This window comes from Solanum dulcamara, chromosome 10 (assembly GCF_947179165.1).
Source record: "Solanum dulcamara chromosome 10, daSolDulc1.2, whole genome shotgun sequence".
NCBI lineage: Eukaryota > Viridiplantae > Streptophyta > Magnoliopsida > Solanales > Solanaceae > Solanum > Solanum dulcamara.
In genome coordinates this window covers 5,154,553-5,181,840 of record NC_077246.1, presented here as the reverse complement: position 1 = coordinate 5,181,840, position 27,288 = coordinate 5,154,553, and the positions used below count along the sequence as shown (strand labels likewise).

At 29.5% G+C, this 27,288-nt stretch overlaps 2 protein-coding genes across 2 annotated transcripts; one reads left to right on the top strand and one right to left on the bottom strand.

Moving 5' to 3' along the window:
• Nucleotides 1–9,673: 9,673 nt before the first annotated feature.
• On the top strand, nucleotides 9,674–13,639 carry LOC129871373 (transcription factor bHLH162-like). The gene is made up of 3 exons (XM_055946274.1): nucleotides 9,674–9,904; nucleotides 11,661–12,023; nucleotides 13,403–13,639. Exons 1-3 carry the CDS (start codon nucleotides 9,773–9,775, stop codon nucleotides 13,565–13,567), a joined length of 660 nt encoding a protein of 219 aa, XP_055802249.1. The 5' UTR covers nucleotides 9,674–9,772; the 3' UTR covers nucleotides 13,568–13,639.
• A 1,346-nt stretch (nucleotides 13,640–14,985) lies between these two features.
• LOC129870595 (wax ester synthase/diacylglycerol acyltransferase 4-like) lies at nucleotides 14,986–21,940 on the bottom strand. The gene is made up of 5 exons (XM_055945416.1): nucleotides 21,654–21,940; nucleotides 20,383–21,003; nucleotides 16,926–17,282; nucleotides 15,949–16,086; nucleotides 14,986–15,286 (listed from the first exon to the last, which is right to left on the bottom strand). The coding sequence occupies exons 1-5, from the start codon at nucleotides 21,864–21,866 to the stop codon at nucleotides 15,122–15,124; spliced, it is 1,494 nt and encodes a 497-aa protein (XP_055801391.1). The 5' UTR covers nucleotides 21,867–21,940; the 3' UTR covers nucleotides 14,986–15,121.
• Between the last annotated feature and the right edge of the window lie 5,348 nt (nucleotides 21,941–27,288).

Genomic DNA, 27,288 nt, shown 5'->3' with positions numbered 1-27,288 from the left:
GAACAGTAACTTTTTGGGCAGAAAATGCCCCTTTCTTCTCATTTCAATATTTTTCATCATTTGTTTGAGTTCTTGAACTCCTTGAGGTGATCTGAGAAGCGATTTTTAAGGCAAAGTATTGAGTAAGTAATTTTTGACCTAAAACCTTTCCTTTTCATTAAGTTTTTGATGATTTTAACCCCTAAAGTTTAATTTCAAACCCCAAAAATCTTTGTTTTTTCCTTAATTTAAATTTAAGGAAAATGGTGATTTCTAACTCGTTTTGAGCTCTATGTTTATGGATTTTTCAATCATGAGTTCCTTATTACAAGTAGAATGTGATTGTCCAATAAATTTCTAGATTTGACATTTTTTTGAAATAATTAATTTTTGGACCATTTTACCTCCGATTCGAAACCTATTAATATGGGTGTCATTGGACTTCTTGTGATGTGTATGTTTTATTGTTGATAGTGGGTTGTCAGTCTGGGCATTGAATTCGAGAGTTGCTTGTTCGATGGAGGTGTTCGAGTGCAGTTTCGGCAATTGAGGTAGGTTTGGCTATCCTTCTTTGAGATTGAGATGGGGTAATTAGTCATTCATATGTTATAGACTTTGGGATGAGGTCGTAGTATGAGTTGAGAATGTTATATATATTGTGATGCCCGTGTGGGGGCTTATTTATTAATGTATTGCCATGTGGGATTTTATTTGTATTACATAGCCCGTGTGGAGGCCTTATTTGTTATTTTATTTGCTTTGAGAGCATGTAATTCGTGATTTTCCTAAGAGAGAGGCTTAAGTATATTATTTAACTTGTGATGCTCGCTTGAGATGTTGAGTTGGGGGTATTGAGCATACTTGAGTATTGAAATATTGTTCAAAAAGAGGTGAATATTTAAATGGAAGTATTTCCTTCCCATTACTATCTATTGAGGGTGAATATTATGTGTAGGTTAAGTTTTGAGAACTTTAAACCTTGTACCACATTTGAGTTGACTATTACTTTCATGTCATATGTATTTTAATGCATTCATCCTCATTCATCATATCATGAAATATGGGAAGTTGAGAAATATGAAAATTCTTTTTGATAAATAAAATGAAACACCTTTAAACCTTTGTATCTTGAGTCCCTGACCGAGACAGTTTTACGGCAGGGTAGTGGATGCATTGTGATCCCTTGACCACTAGGAGGTGGCAAGGATGATGAGATATTGTGATTCAGGTATATGGTCTGTGAGACCCCCATGGGTCCTGCTTGGTAGCACAACTCGGCAGGTGTATACGACAAGCTGTGCGATAGTCTTGATTCCACCGTACCACCACATCATTGCATCATCATATTGCATTGTATTGCATTGATATTTGTGTTGCTTGAATTATCTAATTAATTGTGATTATGAACTGTTATTACGGGTTTACTTTACTCGCGCCACTATATATATATAAACTGGCGGCACCGATGTCGAAGTGGGACTTTTCTGTATGCAGGTGGAAGCGTTCCTTAGTTTATTTCATAGGTTTGATTAATTTCTTATACTCAGCCAGCTGAAACCTACTGAGTATGTGAATTATACTCACTCCTACTTCTGTATCCCTTTTTGATGCAAATACTAGTCGGGGTACCTCACGTGGCAGTTAATATTCTAGTGAATTGTGTATTCTCAGATTAGTGGTGAGGTTCCAGAATTTGGATCGTCACTAATCTATCTTTAGTTTTCAGTCTTTTGTATCATTCAGAGACTTATGTCGTATCTTCATATTCGAACCTTGTATTAGATACTCTTTATACTTATGACATCAGGTTTTGGGATAATTTTTTTTATTGTTTTTCTTTTTATTTAAATTGTGGCATCACTTTCCCCTTTGGGAGTCTTGTATGAGTTTTATTTTTAGGGTTACACATCAAATTGAATTTTGAGATGTGTGCCATCATGACCTCGATTTTTGGGTCGTGAAAAGAGTATACAAGAGAAAATTTTATCTTTCTATAAAAACTTAATGGGATCTACTACTACCTCTTTATTATCCATACATAAACTCGTCATGAGAAGAGAACCAACATTAACTCGACAACAAAGTAAAACTTTATGTGTGATGGTGATTGATAATAAAATTGAGGACAACCTGAATGAAAGCAATTGGGGATGATAAAGTTCCGGGCATTGATGGTTTCAACACTGTGTTTTTCAAGCGTGCCTGGATAAGGATAAAGCCACAAATAATTGGTGCAGTGAGATATTTCTTTATAACTGGCAAGTTATATCGGCCTATCAACTGCACATTCATTACCCTTGTGCCTAAGACAGCACACCCCTCGAGTATCAAGAAATATCGCCCTATAGCTTACTACATTGTACTCTATAAGCTTATCGCCAAGATACTAGCTAACAGACTTCATCAAGTTATGTCCTACATCATATATGAGACACAAGCAGGATTCATATTTGGAAGAAAGATCGGTGATAATATTATACTAGCGCATAAAATGGTGAAAGGCTACGCTAGGAAAAACATATCCCTCAAATGCATAATCAAAATAGACCTTCAAAAAGCGTATGATTCCATTGAGTGGAGCTACTTGAAGAAAGTGGTGACAGAAATTGGGTTTCCTGAAACCTTCACTAATTGGATTATGCAATGCATTCAAATAGTTAGCTATAATATTTTGATCAATGATGAGCCTACCAAGTCTTTTACAGCTACTAGAGGACTTAGATAGGGGGACCCCATATCCCCCTACCTATTTGCAATTGGCATGGAATATCTCAATAGACAATTAGATGGCCTTAAGGAATGCAAGTAGTTTAAATATCACCCAAGGTGTGCAAAGATCAATCTAAGCCACTTATGTTTTACGAATGACCTTTTACTATTCGCCAAGGGAGATCTGTCATCTGTCAAGACACTTCACAATAGTTTTACTTAATTCACTCAAGATTTCAGGCTCCAAGCTAACCTCGCAAATAGCTCTGTTTATTTTGGAGATGTTCCACCTCATCACCAATTCTTGATTCTGCCGCACCTAGGTTATATCTATGGGGAATTTCCTTTCAAGTATCTTGGCATACCATTAGCCACTAAAAAGATATCCCTTCTACAATGAAAACCTTTAGTGGAAAAGATCATAGCCAAAATTTCTTCTTAAATAGTTAAGAATTTATCCTATGCAGAAAGGGCTCAACTAATTCAATCTGTCTTATTTGGTACGCAAGCATACTGGGCACAACTTTTCAGTATACCAAGCAAGATTTTTAATCTAATTGATGCTCATTGTAGAAGCTATCTATGGTCAATTAGTGGGAATATTACTAAGAAAGCATTGGTGGCATGAGAATCAGTATGCTCTCCTAAATGTGTCGGTGGATTGGATCTTACAAACATAGCTTTGTGGAACAAATCAGCCTTGGCAAAGTCTTTCTGGGACATAACTCACAAATAAGATAGGTTGTGGATAAAGTGGATTCACACATATTACATCAAAGGGAAATCGCTAGAAACAATGCTAATCCCTCTGCAAGTTAGTTCGTTGATAAGAAAGATCTTTCAAACACGAACCAATTTAAATAGATTACTATAACCAAAAACGGAGAATAGTTTGATTAGACAAATTTATTACCACAATCTACTTGAGAAACCAAAGGTTGAATGGAAATGTATCATGTTTAGGAACGCTGTCAGGCCCAAAGCTAAATGCGCAACTTGGCTATTAATGCATGGGAAAATGCTTACAAGGACTGGTTATTAAATTGGGGAATGAAAGTGAATCCAAACTGCTCTTTGTGCCATGGATATGAAGAGACTAGAGAGCACCTATATGTGATTTGTGACTATGCTAAGAGGATTTGGGGAAAAATAGCTTGGTGGATGCATATTCAATATCCTAGATCCACATCATGGGAACAACACTGTGAATGGGTGATATAAAAGGCCAGAGGAAAGTCAAAGAGTGCACAAATATTTAAAATGATATATTCTGAGCTCACATACACAATTTGAATTGAATGAAATGAGAGAATATTTGGAGGAAAAAGCAGAAACTGGGAGGCCATTACAAAAGAGATTGCTTACACGGTTTGCGTAAGAGCTCCTACTAGGATAAGAAATAAAGTACATAGCTTTCCTTTTATTGATCCTGTATGCTTTGTATGATTAGATGAGTCCTAAGGTCTAACAGGCTGAGATTAAGCATGTTGCTCTGTAAAGATTTCAATTTGGTGGTTAATACAATCAGTTTAATTACCAAAAATATATATAAAAATTATACAAAAATTTGATTAACTCTCCTAATTCTATTCGTGTCAAAATAAAATGAGATAAATAAAATAACATATATTGGACACGTGCTAGCACGAATTTTTATATCTAATATATATATAAGGGTATATCAATTGATAGTACATGCAAAAGGTAGTTTTAGAAGTGTTAATGAACATATCAAGCTGAAGTTGGATATGTCAAAATAGACTGACTAAAAAATGGATAGATTAACCCATTCAAAAATTACTTGGGTCAAAATGAATTGAAATGAAATAAGCTGAAAATCGGATCATAACTCAACCCGTCCAGTTCTTCTTCTTCTTCTTCTTCTTCTTCTTCTTCTTCGTCTTCGTCTTCGTCGTCGTTGTTGTTGTTGTTCTTGTTGTTCTTATTATTATTATTATAACAATATTATTATTATTGTTGTTGTTATTGATAATATTATTATTGTTGTTCTTCTTCTTCTTGTTGTTATTATTATTGTTGTTATTATTATTATTACTGTTGTTATTGTTAATGTTGTTGTTGCATATCAGGAGCAACAAGATTAGAAATGAAGCTATTCGACACAAGGTGGGAGTGGCCTTGGTGGAAGATAAGATGCTGGAAGTGCGACTAAGGTGGTTTGAGCATGTGAAGAGGAGAGACAGAGATGCCCCAGTGCGTAGGTGTGAGACGTTGTCCATGGATGGTTTCAGAAGAGGTAGGGGTAGGCCAAAAAAATATTGGGGAGAGGTGATTAGACAGGACATGGCGCAGTTACAACTTACCGAGGACATGACCTTAGATATGAGGGTGTGGAGGATCCATAATAGGGTAGAAGGCTAGTACAAAGTCTTGTTATTCTCCCTTAATAGTAGACGCATTAGCGCAATATAATTTCTTATGCTATAATGTCCGTTATTATTTATTACTCTCTGTACTTTCATTATTCTATTTTATCTGTGTCATTTTCGATACTTGCTTTCTCATAACACTTTAAACTTCTTGAACTCATCTGACCTCTTTTATACTTCTATTGAGCCGAGGATCTCTCGGAAACATTAATCATCATCATTATCATCATCATCATCATCATCATTATCGTCATCATCATCGTCATCATCATCATCATCGTCATCATCATTGTCATCATCATCATCGTCATCATCATCATTGTCATCATCGTCATCATCATTATCGTCGTCATCGTCATCATCGTCATTTTCATCATCGTCATCGTCATCATCGTCATCGTCATCATCGTCATCATCGTCATCATCGTCATCGTCATCATCGTCATCATCATCGTCATCATCGTCATCATCGTCATCATCATCATCGTCATCATCGTCATCGTCATCATCGTCATCATCATCATCGTCATCATCGTCATCATCATCATCGTCATCATCATCATCGTCATTATTATTATCGTTATTATTATTATCGTTATTATTATTATTGTTATTATTATTATTATCCTTATCATCATCATTGTTATTATCATTATTATCATCATCATCATCATCATCATCATCATCATCATCATCATCATCATCATCATCATCATCATTATTATTAGCCTAGTTTTAAAATGGAATGAATTAATTAAGTAAATCAAAATGAATTGAGCTAATAAAATAAGTAAAAGTTTCATGTGGTGTCCTAATTTAGTCGTCCAATTTAAGTAATATTTACTTTTAATTTATTTATTTATTTATTTGCAGAACTACGCAGTATTAGAGAGCTTTCAAATGAAAGAATATACTTTTTTTGCTTCTTTTGCTTTTACATTCAGATATATGATAGAAACCTTAGCCAATTTTAACATGTGTTTCAGTCATGTATAACAAGCGCGCGCGCGCGCACACACACATATATATAATTAAAAGGGTGTTAAATGGGTTTGTTAGATTTGTTGTTATATTGACAAAATAATGATTGTGTTATTTTAATGATGCATGAAACTTATGTTTCAAATTTGAGTTTATTTGTAGTAGATTTGAGAGTTGAAAATAAAAAATAAAATTATTATGTTTTGGCAAAAAAAATTGAAATGCAATGCCTAAATTTCTGCTCATTTTTACATGTAGGTCAGTCATGTATGCATGACTAAATTGAGTGACTTGTTGAAATTTAAAAATAAATTATTATTTTTTGTTCGGACATATATATCTGTAATTTCAATTTATTTTTATATGTATTTCAGTCATGTATGACTGAGGTGCAAACACACATAAAATTATTTTTGACAAAAAGAAAAAATCAAATATACATACTCAAATTTTAACTAATTTTTACTTGTACCTCAATAAAAAATGTCCGAACTTTTACTTTGACAAGTCATACGAAACATCAAGATGATGTTTGATCTTCACAAGGCCACGCTTTCAGACGCAAATGTCTAAAGGTATCAAGTTTAATGTGTTTGTCTGTCTTTTTGCCCCAAATGGGTGAACTTGCAAAAAAAAACAAATATTATAAAGCGGACACTAGCTAGTTAAATGACGATCCCAAAAATATGTATTCGTGCACTTCGCCAATAAAGTAAGTTGATGATTAATTCACCCAAGTTTAAAAGAATTGAACGGATCATAGTTTTATGAGCTGATTTTGTCATCTCAAATTGCTTGATCGGTTACTAACACAAAAGTACTATTCCCTCTATTTTAATTATGCGATATTCCTTTCTTTTTAATTTGTTCATGATAATTTTGGATTAAACTATCAACTGATTACATTTTTATTCACTTTACATAGTTTTAAAATATTTTTTTAGCCTTTTTCATAAATTTAATTAAATAATATCATGTAAATTGAGACGGAAATAGTAAAAAGTGCAAAACATCAGAATTCACAGCAAATTTTAATAGATTCTTTATCGTTTTACAAAAATAATTAAGCATAATTATGTCTTTTGATCTCCAACGTAGTTATGAATTATGATCACTTTAAGTCCAATCACAAATAGATGAATTGAATCGGACACGAATACCGTTGACTGAAAGTCATATGTTTCTCTCAGCCGAAATTCGTACAGTGTTTTAACTCTTTAAAGCTAAATAAAATAATAGCTAAGGAGATGCCAATATGGAAACGGGGCGGCTATCCGTATTTAGAATTTTTACATTAATGATTAATGAAATTAATATATGGAAAAAATATCATTCAATTATGGAAACGAGTCGATTATGTGTAGGCGTAGATAAATTTCAATGATTTATAAAATTAATGTATTGGAAAAATATCAATCAATTTATCAGATATATTGAATCATCTTATGAACTCATACTTTAATAAATCAAAATGACAATTAGTAGATACAATTCATAATATATAGTTGCATCAAGATTGAGAATATAAGTATATGTATTTAAAAATTTCAAGAGTATATTTTTGTTGGTCAGTCTAAAATATCTGTTCTATTCAGTCATGTTCAATACATAGAAACTACAATAGCACGAGAAGTTAGAAACATACCAATCTCGTAATCAAGATGATTAAATTACCATTATTTTCATCTATCATAAAAAAATATGGTGCAGTGGATGAGGTTGCTCTTCCCCTCGATCAGAGGTCTTGAATTCGAGTCGTGGACTCGTGGGTATGAAAAAATTCTTGGTAGGGAGTGCTTCCCCCGAATGGGGTCCTATGAGTGCGGTGCAAATCGCTCTCTAATGCGAATAACAAACATATATTTAGTCCATGTATAAGCTTAAACTCTATACATTAAATCATCTACTATATAAATTGTAAGGTGGTTTTCTTATAGTCTTAGACAATTCTTTTCTCCTAAACTAACTTTGGGATTGAGCTAAACTCAAGATCCATGTCTTTTACATGATGTCAAAACAGAACTCATCCCATATCGATGGTTAATGAGTACGGCAACAACATATCAATAATTCTACAAATGGGACTTGGAAAGATAGTGGATACACAAGACTCTCAATTCAACTAAAACAAATTAAAAATGATGTAAAACAAATATAGTAATAAAAAAATTATACTGAAAATAATAAAAAAGAAAAGTCTCACATCAATAATTAATGAAATAAGTTATCTCCTTATATGATCTTCACATTATTAACGTGTTATGTAATTGAGCAGAATCGAATATTAACCTCCAACTAATCAGGTTTAATAGAATAATTAATGTGCACAACTTAGCACAACACATGCTTTTATTTGGTGCTACGCTTTACTAAAATAGACGGTAACTGCAATTTAGGGTCGCCATCTTGAAATATTTTTTTTGTCTTAATTTATATGATACTTATTTAGAGTCACCATCCTAAGTATTTTTTTTATTTTAATTTATGTGATATTATTTAATTAAATATAAATCAAAAAAAAAATTGGAATCTAAAGTAAATGTTCAACATTTATGTCATTATAAATTATTTAATTAAAAATTAAAGAAAAATATTAAAGTTAAATTATTTTTAGTTATATAAAAATAATATTCATTTTAAGATAATTTTTTTTAAAAAATACAATATTATATCTAGTGTAATTTCATAAATAAAGTTTGAAAAGAATGTAAGCAAATCTTACTTCTATCTTGTGGAGATAGAGAGGTTATTCCCACGATATCCGTAATTGTAAAGAAAAAACTAAAAAGAAAATATAAATGGACTACAAAGTTAATTTTTCCCCAATTATTTTATAGGATAATTTTTCTAAGCTAAAATAACTCTACGTGGAATTATTTGGTAGGGGATGGAATAATCAAGGATATTCTAATGATTTGAGATATCTCATGAGATTTTTTTTATTTCACCTTCAATATGGGACAGTAATCCCATCATTTTAATACAAATAACGGAATAAAATCATCCTAGAATTAGCTAATAATTTAAATTAAATATAAAATAAAATTAATCTGAAATTTTATAAAATTATTATAATTCTTATCTTACGTACCCAAATGATCGTACGAGGATTATAATAGGAATTAAAAAAGGAAAGAAAAAATTGGGAAGAAGTGTTGTAGTGGATGATGCTGCTCCTTCTTTTACCAGAGATCTCAAGTGCGAGTCTTGAGTATGAAAAAATCTTTGGTAGAGAGCACTTCCCCCGAATGGGGCTCTACGTAGTGTAAATTCAAATTAATCGGACTTTAATACGTATAAATTGAATGAACGTTCTAATTCTCAATTTCTCAAAGTTCTTCAATTGGTACACGCAAGAAATAGACTAATTTAGCAGCCTTTTGTTCAATTTCTCGTGGAGTCAAATTCTGTACGGGTCAAGGGAATGGACGGTACACCGAATGGGTAAAAAAACATTCTAACTCATGACGTTTTCATTATTACGTATGGTGTCTTTTTCTTATTGACCCCAATTTTATACACTTCTAGTGTGAAGCCCTTTACCTTTACCTTGTGACCTTATAAATAAATATATCCATTGCTCTCCAATCTCTATTCTCTAGCACAAAAGATTATTTTAGAATATCTTGAAATAGAAGAAAAACTTATAATAATAATAAAATATTTAGAGCTAATTAGGGTTTCCATTAACAATATAGTTGATCATCAAGAAAATGTATAGTGGCCTACAGGTTTGTAATTCAGCACCAAGATTGGAAAAAAAGTATGTGGAGAAGAATAGAAGGAACAAGATGAAGACCCTCTTTAACCAACTTCTTTCCCTCCTCCCACCTCACCCCTCAAAGGTCTCTTCTTTAATTTCTACATTCTCATCTAATTAGGGTTTGTCCTGAATTTTCTATCTTATTTGACGTCGTCTATCATAATTACTGCAAAGATTTGTGATTATTAGCTTCTATATAATGCTCCGTTGATTTTAATCCCAACAAATCATGCATATATTTCTTCTATTCAAAATTCACTGTTTGATTAATCTAAATTCACGTCGATCAAATAAATCAACTTTAATGGATTCAACTTAATCTAGTATTTTTTTTTTACGTAGATACATATATGTGAATTATCTCAAGAATGTAACTATATGTGTTCTAACAAGTTTTGAGCCCATAACTATAAAAGTACTATGGATGATGAGACTATAAAAGATTAGATTCATTACGTCTAATAAATTCTGAATCAGAACGTCCGATCTAGGGGATTAAGGAGTTTGAAATCTTCTTCTTAACTCTTATAATAGGACTTCTAATTAATGGTAATTCTATAACTCTTTTTTTTTTCTTTAGGAAAACTCACTTGTTATTCTAGAACTTGCAACATATAGATACATCTTGTGTGGATGGTGGTTTTTCATGGTATGATATAGTATGGTTAGTAAGAGAACCACGTTTGTTTTGATTGTTTCTTTAATTACATGGTATGGTATGGTTTCATGGTTTTGTAACCATGAAAACCTTCACTTTTTGAAACCATCAATTTAGTGGTATCTCATTGTTTACTTCTTTTTTTCCAATTATACCCTTATTTAATTTTAAATAATTCTAATTTATTCTTTATCTTTATTGAACGTTACCCTAAAAAATCTACTGCTTCCACCTTTGTATAACTCATTCTCCTCCGCAACAATTTTTGAAGTTTCTAGAAATTTCAAATTAAAATTTTCTTTTCAATTGTGCTCGTTATCTCTTCAATTGAAGCTTCTAGAAATTTCAAATTGAAATTTTCTCTTCAACTTTTATTAATATTTATAATAATTAAGGACATTTTCATACATTTATTAGTTACGATATAGTATCATACAGTCAAATCAAACAATAAAATTATCATTAAATAATATCAAACTATACAGTCTATCCAAACATAGTATACCATACAGTACCGTATATTATGAAGTCATGAAAAATCACCATCCAAACAAAGGCTAGAGGTCAAAGAACAAACACCCAAAAGAAGAAAATAAACGATTAAATTTGAAATTAATGAACTCACACTTTTCATTAATTATTTTATGTACACTTAATGAGAAACTTTTATAACCATGTACACAAATGTTTTCTCATATTATTTAAGATTACAAGTTTCAAAAGTTTTATTATCATATAACAAATGATACGTCATATTTTAAACCACAAATTTTTAAAAAATATATATTTTTTTCCTTTGAGTCAATTCAAAAATTATGTCACATAAATTAGATATGTTAGAGTGAACTAATATGTACTATCCCTAGAGAATTAATAATAATACTCATGCAAGAATTTTTTTTCTTTGTTTGATAAAGCTTATGCATGCAAGCTACTATTAGAACTACTAATTGACGAGTCTTGTGACATACTACTTACATGGGGGACAAGTTACATATTTGGCCAGCCGGCTAAGAATAATTATATTCGCTAGCTAAATATGTAAAAATATAATTTATTTCATATCAAAATTATGAATTTTATGTATATAATATATAAAAAAATATACATTTTCTGGCTATTATTTTTGGTGGGTGGCTTTATGTCGATTTTATCTTATATTATATGTTTGGATCAAAAGTTACAGGAAGAAATGGCATTGCCAAATCAAATAGATGCAGCAATAACTTACATAAAAAGTTTGGAAATGAAATTGGAGAAGAGCAAAATGCAATTGGAAAAATTATTGAGGAAGAGTCAAAAGAGGCCCAATTTATTATGCATTGCAAATCATGATCCAAATTCAAGTAATAGCAAATTATCATCTCAGATTGAAATCCAAGAAATGAGCCCAACAATGGACTTAATTTTGACGACTGACCTTGATAATTTAGCTATGTTTTATAACATAATTAGGTTACTCCATGAGGAAGGTTTTGAAGTAATTAATTCAAGCTTTTCACTCCATGGGAACTCTATGTTGCAGATTTTCCATCAAACTAAGGTCAGTATATATATGCTTCTATATAAGATTTAAGTAATTATATAATATTTCCGCGGTTCTAATTTGTGTGATACTGTTTGACTTTGCACAAAGTTAAAAAAAATAATAGACTTTTAAAATTTATGGTCTAAGCAAAACCTTAGATATTTATGTAGCTACATATCATTTTATTAAGGTTAAATAGAGAATTTTAAAGTTCAATTCTTATTATAAGGTTGGAGTGTTTGTTCATCTAAAAAGTTAAATTGTGGAAGAGAACACATTTTTATTTAATTAATTATATTCTCAACATACACAATGGTGCATCATATTTAGGGTCGTTTGGTAGGGTGTATAAGAATAATGTTAAATAGAGTGTATTAGTAATGCTTGCATTAATAATGATTGTATTAGTTATACTTGCATTAATTATGAAGAAATGTTTCTTATGCATTGTTTGGTTTGGTGTATTAAAAATAGCATTGCATAATTTTTTTTACAAAAATATTTATTTACAAAGATACCTTTCACAAATATGGTGGAAAAGATGTAAAAAGGTTTTGAGGGACAATTAGGTCTTTAACCATGCTAATGCATGTATTAAATTCTCTTGCATTGCTAATACCTAGAAATTCATGATATTAGTAATATAGTGTATATACATAGCATGAAAAAATATACTAAACAAGATACTACTGATACATCGAGTTAATACATGTATTATTTTTGCTAATACACTTTACCAAACGACCCTTTAAAAGTGGATGAGAAAATAATGTTTGCGTCTTTTTGAACGATTTGCTTATTTATGCCTTACAAATTCAAAGTACGATATAATAAATTTATTATATTATTAATTGTTTTTAAGGAATGTGTCAAATTAAACATGAACAAGTAAAAATGTGTAGAGGGATTAATTGTCAATTTAAAAAATCAAGAGAGAAATAATTATTTTCTTTCAACTTTTTGCCCGTAGCATTAATTATTTTTGAATTAAGAGACACATAAATAACAAAGATTAAAAAATTAATAAAAAGTATATTAATCAAATTATAGTCCTAGTTATTTTTTTCTTAAGAATTGTGCAAACATTATCCTGACAATTATATTGGAACAGAGATAGTACATTTTTTTTTTGTTTTCCACTCCGACTAATTCAGATTTGTATTAGAAAGTCCCATTTTGGAGGATAAAGCATTTCCTACCAAATGCGACTCCATATCCAAAGCTCATATCTGAAACTTCTAATTAAAAATGTACCACTACTCCACCACATTTTTTGATAATTAGTGGCAAAACTCGAAATTCTAGCCCTTTTTTTTAAAAAAAAATGGACTAGAATTCCAAACCTATTTAGTAAAGCAAAAGCTCATTTTGACACCTTTTAAATTTTTTTGTAGGTTATTGGGAACTCAACAAAAGAATGTAGAGCTACAAGGGTGTATAGAAGAGTGAAGGAATTGCTTAATGGATCTTCTTCTTCTCCTTCAAGTGATGATATTATTGAAACCCTACTGAGTTCATGGGACCATGAGATTCAATCTGAAATGCTAGGGTTAATTTGATGTAATAGATTTATTACCAACATAACTCACTAGCGTAAAAGTTAAACTTTACAATAAATTATATTAATCATTAGCAGCAAGTTACTCTTCTATTTTCTAAGTTATCATATAAGGCTTGCTACGAAGATTTAATTAACCTAGCGTTATAAGTGAATTTAAGTTGATACTATAAAAAATCTATAGATTGGCAGTGCATATATCTTAAATTCGACTCTAAAACATGTTATGAGTTTGTCCTATCCTGTGATGATCAGTTAGAATTTTTATTTAAATATAACTTCTTATTTTGTGTGGTTGCGTCGTTATCTTAGTTAGTTTCACCATTTTGAATTTGTTTATTATTTAATAATCATATTTTATTCTACCTTATCTTTTTTTAATAAATAACTTTACCCCATATCTTTACTTTACTTTATAATTGTAAGCTTATTCTTCAGTCTTATGTTGTGCAATATTATGTAATATGATATAATTTATTCAAATATAATTTCATTAAGATAACACAATACAATACATTAGGGTACATCGTCAAACTATGTATAGCAACCACCCAAACAAATTAGACAACAATATCTATTTCATAGCCCAATACCTGGAAATGGCCTCTCAATGCATACAGGCCCATGACCTATGTCCTCATGATCAGTTGAATATTCTTCGTCTAAAAGTTATATTATATATACAAAAAAAAATCATTGAAAAAGTATATTATATGTATAAAAAATAATACTATATATATAAATCACAAATTACTTTTCATACAATATATTAATTTTTTTAAATATTCTTTTGTAAAATTTTCGACTTTGCTAATGAAATCCATTAAAATGTCTTATTGAGGAATGTGGACAACTGCATGAAATATTTTGGGGTGATTGACACTTATGCCCTTATTTTGTGCTGGTGTTTAATTTATGTTGTTTATTATAAAAACTTTTTTTACGGAGGATATAAATATCCCCCAAATTATAACCCGCATGACTTGTGTTTCTAAAGATTACTTATGCCTCATTTCGGTTGCTAAAAAAATAATTTTAAAGACAATTTATTTTAAGGGGAAAAAATAATAATTAAAGACTAACTCATTTTGAAAACAATTATTGACATTCTGGGGTAGTTTCATTTAAAGGAAAATGAATATCTTTTGAAAAATGAACTAGAAAAAAAGAACCATATCAAATTTCCCAAGGTCTGAACTTCAGTGAGCTTTTACTTGTCAAATAAAATTAATATAGTTGACCACCAAGAGCTTTAGCGGGTTGGATAGAATTTCTTCACATTTAAATGTCTTGAGTTTGAATCTTTAAAATAGAAAAAGAAATCCGATAGAGAATTATTTTTAACCTTATGTCCAAATTTAAATTAATTAAGCCTCAAAATAAATATCAAACATCAAATAATCAAAAGAAATAAAGATGTGAAGTGAAACAAATCTGTATTGCTTTGCTATATAAAAAAAATAGAATTTTTTAAAAAAGAGTTATCAAATGAATACAATGATGCACCTGCAATAATTCTTTTTTTTAATAGTAATAAAAATCCAAATTTTATGGATTAATTTGGAGATTTAAAAGAAGCAGAAGGGACAGAAGCTTTGAAAATCCTATCAAAGGCATTCTCAATGCTACATTTGAACTTTTGTGGATCAATTAGTCCTTTCTCTGTTCCTACTGCCACTCTTAATTTTCCCATATAGCTCATCATTGTTATTGTTAAACTCTGCATGCAAAAAAAAAAGGCATATAAACTTTTTATATTATCACTGTAATTTAACTATAAGTTATTTCAGGCAACATAATAGGTATTGCGATGCAAAAAGCTTTACAACTAGGAGAAATAAAAGAAAGATTTACTACACGTATAAAAAGCTGACAAAGTGTTACATAAATATTTTTTTTATAATGGGCGGATATGAAATTTTTAATGAATTTGAAAGAAATTGTATTGAGAAGTAATGTATATGAAACTTCTAATGTGTGTATTCGTGTTAAGAATCCTAAATATGTAACCGTTCAAGATATTATCTCATCACCTTATGTAGAAATCGTTGATATATAATACACAGCAAATAGCCAGTTTAACAAAATCAACTAGTTTTTGTATTACAAATGATATCAAAATAGTTATTTATTTCACTTCTGGATTTCTCCTCTCTTCATTTCTTTTTTTTAATCAACAATTAGTGCTTACTAGAAAAATCAAAATTTCTGATGGACTTTTGGTCGAAAATCCATCAAATTTGTACTCAGCGCAATTGTTTTCAACAAATTTATCATATGAAATTATGATTTTTCTGGTACTGTTATATAATTATCTATAAAGATACCTAATAATAAAAATATTTTTTATTTCGTCAATGCGTCAAAAGTTATGAAATTTACCTCAGGAACACCAACCACCATGAAGTACAAGCTTTTAACTGGATGATTTGCCAAAGCCATTCTTTCCACTGGCCCAATCATGTTTGATATTGTCATGCTTGAGTTCTTCAACGTACTATGGATATATTTAGCCGTTACCTATAACACCACCAATCAATATGTCAATTTTCCATGCGATGTATTTGTGAAATGGGACGGAGATTTATCCAAACTTAATCCAATTCTATTAAAGATGAGGGCGAATAATCAAGCAACTCTTAAAGATAGTCCTTCTTTCTAAGAGTCCTAGGGTCCTCGTAGTCCATTAGAAAAGAAGGGGAATCAAAGTTCTATGTCCTTGAACTGATGATAAATGACAGAAATATCCCTTTACTAGATGAAAAAGATGGCTAGGCAAGTTGAATTGAATTGTACCAGTCTCTAGTGGGAGTTATTACTCATTTTTGTACTTGTTTTTATTTTTCAATTGTTTCTTCAATTAAAAAAATGAAAGAGAATAAATAAGATTCTCTTAGCTCATTCAGAAGGATCTCATAATTTAATTATCCATATAACTGTTTATGTCTCTAACATGACCACTTGATGAAATCGAGAGGGAAGTGGAATAAATTAAATAAGAGTACAAAAGTCATTCGAATAAATATTTTTCGATGATTAATTAGTGAGTCAAAAATAAATTTTGGAAAAACATTTTTAAGATTAATAATAATTTTTATAAATCGGATATATATATAGTTGTGATGGAAAATATCTTCAGCTCATAAATAGAGGCGGAATAATTAGAGTGTATCTTATCTGTTCTATTGAACCTAATCGATTTAGTCCAAATTATGTATTCGTTTTAAAAAATTATTAAATATGTATAAATTATTAATTTAGAACACATTAATTTAAAAGAATAGAATCCTAAATCAATAATCTTCAAATCCTAAACGAGGGAATTAAGTATTGAGCAATTTGCCAGTAAGAGATTTTACCTCAGGGCCTCTATACTTTTGCAAAGTATCGAGCAATTTTCCAGTTAGAATAACAGCTGCGGAATTTCTTTTTCTCTGAATAACATCTTGTGCTTTAAACACAAAGCTTAGAGGGTTAGTCGATGATTCTTCTTTATCAATTTTTGGTAATGAAACATGTAAAAATGCAAATTGATTTCCCCATTTTGACTCATTTTTGGGCTGCAACATTTCTTTCACTGATTTGTAACCCTCAATATTTCTAGTGTTGAGCAACACCAATGCCGTTGAATTTGCATTTTTCTGTTCGTATTTCGTTTCTTCCATGTATAATCGTACTCCCAAGAACAAAACTCCACATATAACATCGTTTATCGTCTGTTACACAAAAAAGAAAAATCGTAAATTTTAAATAGTAAAATTCTCAATATCAAGATCATGATATATATCTATTGACGTTGTAAATAAAATGTTATATCATCAGTAGAATTTAACCCATCGTATTATGGTTAATTTTACTTATATTCAGGTTACTAATTAACTCCTACACAATTTAACAATTAACATGTCATAAAACATTAGTTTTTCTTTTTCAGGTTACTAATACCATTAGTTATAAATATTTGCCTCTCAGTGTGATGACATTAAAGATGAGGCAACAACTATAAAGTAGTTGAGATATTAATATTGGTCCAACTCCTGTCCAACTCATGAATGCCATAAATTGAAAATTGCTTTTTCGAGGAAAGGTCATTCAAGCCTATTGGCAATCAGCTCATACAATCATGATCCGTCTAATTCATTTCAACTTGAACGAGTTAATAATCCACTTATTTTTAGGTAAATTTATTGTGACCTTCTTAAAATTAGGTAAGTATATTATCTAGATTGATCACGAGAAACTTTATCTAAATATCTTTTAAAAGATTTTCTTTTGTTTGATATGTTTCACATAGTTATGACAAAAAAGTTTTATTAAGTACTCAAATAAATTATAAGAAAACAAACTTTGAATTTAAAATTTGGAGTGGGTCTTGTGACCTGTTTTTTAGCTTATTACATTTAAGTGGGTCAATGACCTATCCATTTATTAACGGAAAAATTATCAGGGAGAACACTTTTTAATAAATAATTATTGATTTTAGTAATATTTTTTATTTATTATCATTTAGAAATACATAGCAATATTATGATATATCTATCATGTATTAAAAGTGAATTATGCAAGCAATATAAATGTATTATAAGTGTTTTAAAATATATTATACTTGTTTGATAAGAAATTGACACAATGTATTATAAGTGTATTAAAGTGTGTTATAAATCTATTATCCATGAATAAAACTTGTATTATATGAATTTTATAAATTATTCTTACTAATATGTATTAAAATTGTATTAAAACTATATTATAAATATATTATAAGTGTCCAGGAAAAAAATATTATTATTATAAATAATAAATATTTTCTTAATATAATATATTTATATAAATTTCCCTTTATTAACTCAACTTATTTTAAAATTCTCAAATTCAGCTTAATCCATTCATTTAACACCCCCTACTGACAATATTATTGTCCAGGAAAAAAAAATCCATAACTCAAAATAAATCTACACATTTGGTGGGCAATAATTGAATTGACAAGGGAAATACTATCACTTGTGTTGTGTCCATCACCCAGCCTATCCCCTTTCATGAATTTAGTTCTTGGAGCATTAAAAGTTATATTTCAATTGCAATCTTTTTCAACTACTAATTAAGAAGACAATCAATATAAAAGTAAATATCCACATGTATTTACTAGTAATTGCTCCTTGCTAGTCAGTGTCTACGGATTCGATATAATTTAATAGTTCTAACTTAAATTTTATATTTATGCTTAAAAATGGAGTAAATTACACTTTTTTAGAATTATATATAATCTATAAATTTTAAATCTTAATTTCATCTTTATCTGCGATATTTTATTTTGGTTCTATTACTATATGAATTCTCTTTTTTTTTTTGATTTTTCATTCGATGTTCGGAATCCGTATTGGAGCTCCGATTAAATTTGAATTGTGTACTACAGAGCTTATTCGGAGGTGGCGCTCCCAACAGAATTTTAATTTCTCCATACCCAAGACTCGAACTCGAGACCTCTTATTAAGGCTGTGAAACAATTCCACCACTACACAACAACTCATGTCGGTAATATATGAATTCCTGCCCTACTTGCATTAAGTGCAGTTTGCTAGGTGGGAATTTGAGTACTTAATTCCCATAAGAACACAATGATTCTTGAAATATCATCAATGCTCTCTTTAAAACATTTATTTTCCTAGGCAAGTTAGGTGCTATTACATTAATAAACAGACTTAACATGACATGAAGTTCGAGTCCAACCAGACTAACAATTAATAAACATTATTTTATAACCTAACACATATAGTACTAATTAATAACTTGACATCATAAGTTAAATCACATTATTAATTTAAATGTTTTTTATTTGTTATATCGTAACTGTAAGTGCCGAATCGATATAGAGCATAATTTATGAATTTACAGAACTTCAATAGCTTTTTCGTAAACTTTAAATTTTTATTAAAAACTATACATATACAGTAGTGATACATTTTCTATACAATAATGATACAATTTCTATATATATGCGGAATTAGTTGGAAAAAAGGCTACGAAATGAAATTATTTTAAAAAGGCTAAAAATATATTTTTTAAGCTTCTTGGGTCATCCAGTGTCAATAGTTTCACTCTTTCAACCAGACAACCATTTATGTCTTTGTCCCAATTTTAATATCATTAAGTCACCTTTTTAATAGTCCAAGCAAATAATTATCTTGTTTTTAAGATTATTCCACCTAAACATGTCCTTTCACAACATAATTCTTCAATGTCTTTATCAATCTTAATCGACTCATGTTTCACAAAAGGAAAAAAAAATCTCTAAATTAAATAATCAATAATGGTGTCCAAAGTAGTAGCGGGAGCTTAAGTGCACCGGGTTGCCCTTAAATTTTTAAAAATTAAAAATAACAATAACAATAACATATTCAGTCTAGTCTTAAAAAAGTGGTGTATATGTAATCTTTTCCTTAATTACCTAATGAAGGTTAAGAGATTGTTTCCAACACTAGTAAAAGAACTACAAAAATCCATGTGGAAAACTGACCTCATGAGGTTGATTTTCATTAAAAAGCAACCGAAAATCGACCTAAAATACTTGAAAACGACCTCATGAAGACGTTGCAAAAAATCGATCTTCTGAGGTCGATTCTTTAATTTTTTATTTGTAAAAAAAACCTTTGAAGGTCGATTTTTCTGACTTCTTTTGAGGTTAGTTATGAAAGTTTTTTTTAGTAGTGCAATAGACCCTTAACTTAAGCATATCCAAAAAGATAAACAAGTAAAACAAATACAGTAACAAAAAAATCATGGAGGAAACAATTAAGAAAAAGAAATTAAATGACATACCACTTTAAGATTGGACTTAATTTGCTTGAGATGATCAAGACAGAACTCCATAGTTGTAATATCAATTGGTCTAAATTCCACTCCTTCATCACCAGACCTAATTGATGTCCTCTCATCTTCAAGATTAGTGCTTTTCAATAAACTCCATCCAAAATCCAACAAAGTATTCACAACACCACTAACCCTTTGAGTCACATTTGTACAAAACCTCTTCTTATAATCACTTTTCAAATTGGGATTATTATTATTATTATAATTATTATTATTATTATTATTATTATTATTATTAAATGCTGGAAATGTTAAGGGAAGTGAAGGATTATCAGCTCTTTGTAAACAAGAAAGAAGTGCACCCATTAGTGAAAATCCATCACCAAGTGAATGGTGAAGTTTAAAGACTAAATTTCCAGCTGATTTGGTTGTTGGATATTTGAATATGTGAATTTCCCATAATGGCTTGCTTTGTGGGAGTTGTTCCATAGAAATCTTGGTTATGTATTCATTGAAGCAATTATCATAAAATTCTTTTGATTTTCCTTCTGGGAAAATTGGCACATTTATGTGATCTTTGTGCTTCACTTCAACTTTCTTCCATTGTTTTACTCCATTTTTGTCTCTCACCTAATCAAGATTAACAAGAAAATAAGCATAAAGACAATCAAGAAAAGAAGAATAAAGAGAGATCTTGATACTAACTCTCCTAACTCAACCTATAACTCATAATACAAAAATTATGTCACAATCAAGATTTTATGAAAATTAAAAAAAAAATATCACACATCAAATGTGACTCTATCATAACCTAAATCAACTTTTGAACTTAGGGTCAGAGTTAGAAGTCTGAATATGAAGTCGGTTATTTTTGTTCAAAAAGCAAATTTGTATTTAAAAAAATTATTTTATACGTACAAATATATTAAGTTTAAAACGCAATTATTAAGATTTGAAATCACCATTCTATAATCTAAAATCCATAAATTTGAAATTTTGAGTCCGAGTAGATCTGATTGAACCCTTTGCTACTTTACTATATTTTTTCATTATGCCAAGAGAAACCAACAACTTAAATAAAACAAGAGAAAATAGTTTTAATCCTAACTCGCATAATATAATTTTCTAATGAAAGACATTCTATTGAAAGTAACCCCCTCCCCTCAACTTATAAGCTCTCCTCCTACCTACGACCATATAAGGAGATAACAGTTCGAATTCTCTCAACTAATGCAGGACATTCTACCACATGGAGAAAAAAATACAAAAGAAAAACATACCATAATAGAAGAGAAACGAGGATTAATAGGGATAAAAACATCCTTAAGCAATGTCATGGTGCAAGAATCATCAATCGGAATTTCAGATTCCAACACACAGATAACGGAAATCGACATGACCGAGCTCGTAAAATACTGCCCGGTAGGGCTAACTGGAAACGACGACGTTTCTTCTTCTTCTTCTACCATTCTTGTCACATTAACATTCTTCATTTTTGTTGTTTCTAATTTTGTTCACAATGTACTATATGTCTTGTAGCTCTTGAGGCTTAAACTTATATAAATATATATTTAGTAAAGTAAGCTAGGTGTGTGTGAATAATAATATATTTGCAATTATTTATTCCTTGAATTTATTGCATGAAGAGATGGAAAAATGGATTTCATATGCTTGTGATTAATTTTCTTGTTGGGGAAATATATACATTAAGTTATGGACGCCCTTTATCGTATTGACTCCTTGTCAACAAACTTTATAAGCAGCCGAGGGGTCTTTAAATGAAATGAATTATTTTCACGTTTCATTTTACTTGATCCATATTACCTTAATTAACCTAGCTTTTGTTTGGAAAATTTAAGTACTACGTTATATAGTTATAAATATGTAGTATTGAATGAAAATAATAAACTTTTCTTAATTTATTAAAAATAAATAAATATTTTTAATATAATAATTAAATATTACTCATAAGAATAGTATTAAATATTAAATAAAATAAACATCTCTTAATTTACTAAAATAAATAAATAATTATTTCTAATATAATGACCAAAGTATATTACATTGAATGAAAATAATAAACTTACCTTTTTGGGAAAATGATTACTCATGACCTTAAAGACGACCTAAACATGTTAGACTAATTTATTTGTCTCTAGTTAAGAGACATAAACAATAATTCATTTGTCCATTCTAAAGTATTTTTGCCGTTTGTTTTTATTTATTCAATTTAGACTTTGCATATTTCTTAATAATAATAATTTGCGTAAATATTTTAATATAATATTTATATTAATTAATTAATATTTAATTTTTAATTTTTAATAAATAATATAAAAAATAAATAATTAATATTAAAAGTAAATTATGAAAATAATATGCTTTTTCTATATGCTAAAAATAATAAGTAAAAAATATATTTTTGATATGGTGAATAAATAAAAATAAAGAGGAGAATATTTATTAAAGCTAGAAACTACCACAAAAAGTAGTTAACATAAATAACTTTGCCTTAATAATTTGCAGAGGTGGCATTAATTCTTCGCTAACTTATTTGACTTACTAGGTTCGGATTTTATTATTTATGTTCTATGTTTATTTTTATTTGATACATTTTAAAATATATATATTTTGAAAGATTGATCAATATATAATTTAATTTTCAAAACTTATAATATGATAAAGTATTTTGGAACGGAGGATAGATGAAAAGCTAAAGAAATGTCTTAAATTACGAGTATTTTGTGACAGATGTAGAAAATATTGCACAGCTAGCTGTAAAACATTCGTAACATGCTAATAATAAATGTGCCAAAAAAAATGGTAGTTGATGGTCTATCGGATCATATCCTCCCAATTAAATTACATCATGTTAGTTCTTGAGTACTTTCCAGCTCTTGTCCACTTGTTATTGTTAGATATGAATTATGATCATTATTGCTAGTTTGAGCCGCTTAAATAAAGAAGAGTTTGGTCTGATCTGAATTCTAGTATGATTTGTTTGTTTGTTGCTAGGTCAAAAAATGGCATCCAATAACGGTGTTGACATGCCCTTTAATAAATCGAATGGTCCCTCAACCTTTCTTTTGACTCCAACCGTTGGCATAGATCTCATGAGATGACACGGATTTAAAATTTAAAGTTTATAAGTTTTCAACAATTTTAAATTTTAAAAAAAATTATTATAAGTGTCTGAAGAGGAATCGAACCCTCGTCAAAGAGCAAAGTAAAGCGTAAATAGGATACATTTTCGCCACGGAAAAAAGAACCTATTTTGTTATTGAATTTTCAACAAATATTTCTTATATATTTAATAAATTTCTCAATATAAATATAAATTTTGCATAAAAATTAATAAATTTTCGAAAATCCATGCACTTAATATTCTAAATTCATACACTTTCGTGGGGAGGGGGGGGGGGGGGGGGGTTGATGATGTCAATTATGAAATGATGTGCTAGTTGTACCATGTTGATTTGCTACCAATATTTTGTTGAATACTATTTCTATAATTAGTGCGATGAGGATAAGATTTGGGGCAGGAGACATGAGAATTTATTCACACATTGTAGGGAAGAAAATGCATGGTGAATTTTTTTAAAGTAAAGCTAAAACTCTCATCAATAAGGGTTTTCGTGGAATAATCATTAAGTATTTTTTTATTCTTAATCGAAAGTTTGAATTTGAATCTCTCTGAATACGAAGTCACCTAAACGGAGCACTTTACCACCACCACCACCCCTCCCCTATTCAATGTGCGACTTTTTAATGTGAAGTCGAATTTATAGCTTCAATGTGAATACCGGATACCAAGTGAAATTTTTTTAAAAATAAAATAAAAATTGAATAGAAGAAAATATTATCGATTTGCATGAAATACCGAAGAAATGAGATATCTTGACCAATTATATATTGAATAGAAGAAAATGACCTTTTAAAATCTCATATGAATAAAAATAAAGATCTCTTATTAAAAAAACTCATAAACAAAAAAAAAAAATAGCCAACAAAACAAATTCTCCCTGAAATATTGATGTATTCATTACTAATATTTAGTGATAATGAGTATTTATTTTTTATAATTATTCTTAGTTATATATAAATAATTCAAGTCGATGGTAATTAAGTATAGTTTTTGCATGTTGGGTGTGCGCCAACAAAATTTCACATTGGTAATTCATATTAAGAAGCTCTAGATATAGTGTAATAATATTTGTAATGATGTGAATCCTCATGAAAAAAAACTTAATTTATGAGTTTGTCATAATTCACAAAGCAGGCAATCTAAGTATATCATGTTAAGAATTCTTAAGTTAGTTTAGCCTAATAACTAGTCAACAATATCATTGATATCAAAGCTAATAATTTCAAGATGACAGAGACAAGCGTAAGTAGTCTGTTCTTTTTTTATCATCTATAAATCGATTGACTATATGCTAACCCCGTTTAACTACGATTTAACAATGAATTAGCTAGTAATTGTTGTTAACTTCCGTAGCTAATTTCATGTTTTCTTGTAGTGGTGTCATTTTTTTATGTGTACAATATCATTATGCCCCCCCCCCCCCCTACATTGTCTATGCCAAAAATAGAAATAACGGATGATCCTAAATGTAAGCAAATAAAGAGCAAGAACCGGGCATTTCAAACAGACAATTACACTACTAAAGCGTAAATCACTTCAAATAACGTATAACAAATGAACCATAATTTTTTAAAAAAACATAATAACCCTAAATTATTTCCATTTTTGTCTTCACTTTCCACCTTAAACTCCAAGAAAACTTTCCAATATAAATCAATACCCCTTACACACACACACACACATAAAACTCGAAAAAAGAAGAAGATGGAATTCCGCCTATGCATAATTTTAACAATTTTCTCAATATTCACCATGATAATCGATCCATCATCATCATTGTCGTCATTATACAATAATTTTAAGACTCAGTACAAAAACTTCGATCAATTATCATCGATCATGCATGGTGAGGAATACCGTGCAATCTCAACGAGGAAGTGCAATGGTGGCCTCGTGGGAAATTGCATAGATGAGGAGGAAGAGATGATGATGGAGTCGGATATTAGTCGACGCGTATTAGGAGGAAGAAATGGTTATGTTAGTTATGGAGCAATGTCGAGGAACAATGTTCCTTGTAATGTACGAGGTGCTTCTTATTATAATTGTCATGCAAACCAACGGGTTAATCCTTATCGTCGTGGTTGCACTCAAATTACACATTGTGCTAGGATTAATTCATAAATAATCTCGAAAATAAGACATTGTTTGATTTATTTAGAGTTTTGGTTAATTAGGGTAAATAACTAGATTATATTCTTTTCTAAGGAATATATATAGGAGGATTTTGAAATCCCATGATGTGAGTCACTTTGTTAGGGTTATTGTCCTAGGATGCCTTGAAAAGATTTTTCAATATTTGCTTATGACGATTTGATCGAGAGAGTATGTTATATCGATGTAAAGAACTATCTACACAAATTCGATCATGAGATATTCTTTTCGTTTTTTTTCCTCGTGTTGCGTATTCGATCGTAGTAGCCAATATTTCAAAAGGATTTGCTTTTGTTAATTAATTTTGTTTTACCAATATAGGAATGAGATGTAAATTTCGTCAAGACTTAAATTATTTGAATTTAACACCTGTTGGTTATTTATTTTCTTTTTTTATTTCTCATCGTTGTCGTAAACTAGCAATAGTTTTCCGGTTATTCGCAGAATATTCTCATATTTAATTGTTTTAATTTCCCATGGCATATTTTTTCCATTTTAAAAAGATCAGAATAGGATATTTTGGTACATTATACATATTTTTAGTCTGAAATCATAAAATTCAAAAGTTTTTTTTTATTCTCTTCAACCTACTTTACATGTTGTCTTATCTAAAATAGATGATACAATATAGTTGTTATTTTAGAAAATGAAGACATAATTGAGTGTATTCTTCTTATTTTGCCCTTAGTACTCCCTCCGTCCATTAATACTTGTCCACTATTGACTTTGCACAATTCTTAAGAAACTATATCACTCTTTAAATATAATAAATACAATGTCTTCGAAAATATAATAGATAAATGACTACTAATTAATGATAAGGGTAATTAGGAATCAAGTTTACATTATTTCTTGATTTCATAAATTGAACAAATATTGTTGGAGATCTATTTTTAGTATAATGGACAAGTAAAAAAGAAGTAATAATTATTCTTGAAAATAATAAACATTAATTAATGACTCCATCTGCTCCCTTTTACTTGTCAAAATTTCTTAATTTAATTTTCCTTTTTACTTGTCAAATTTGACAAATCAAGAAAGTACAAATTTTTTTTTACATATTATACACTCAATTTATTGAGAGAGTTAATATCTTTGGAATATGTAGAATTTCTTGAAATCTTAAATGATCAATCCATCTATAGACTTAGAGTATCAAACTGTTTTGGAATTTGGATTATGGCTTTAGTGATTAATAAGGGTAAAATGGTAAACTTCTATATCAATCATTGATTTCTTAATAGGTGTGCCAAGTCAAAATTTGATAAGTAAAAGGGAACGGATGGAGTAACATAGAAAACCTAAGTGAAGAACAAATACACATACTTCAATATTGTGATTGCTTAAATTAACTTCCTTTTTATTTATTAAAGAGAGATTAATATTTAAATGACTTGGGTGATAAATAAGGGTATGAAAGTCAAAATACACAATTTCTTAAGGGGCGTATAAACCAAAAATGTGACAAGTAAAATGCCTTAGAGGGAGTAATTTACTTTCTCAAACTCGGTGTCAAGTCAAAATCAGACAAACAAATTGAAATAAGGAATAAGTGCTAAAATAAAGAAGACTTTTTAAAAAAAATACATAAAGAAGATAATTGGCATGTCATATCATAT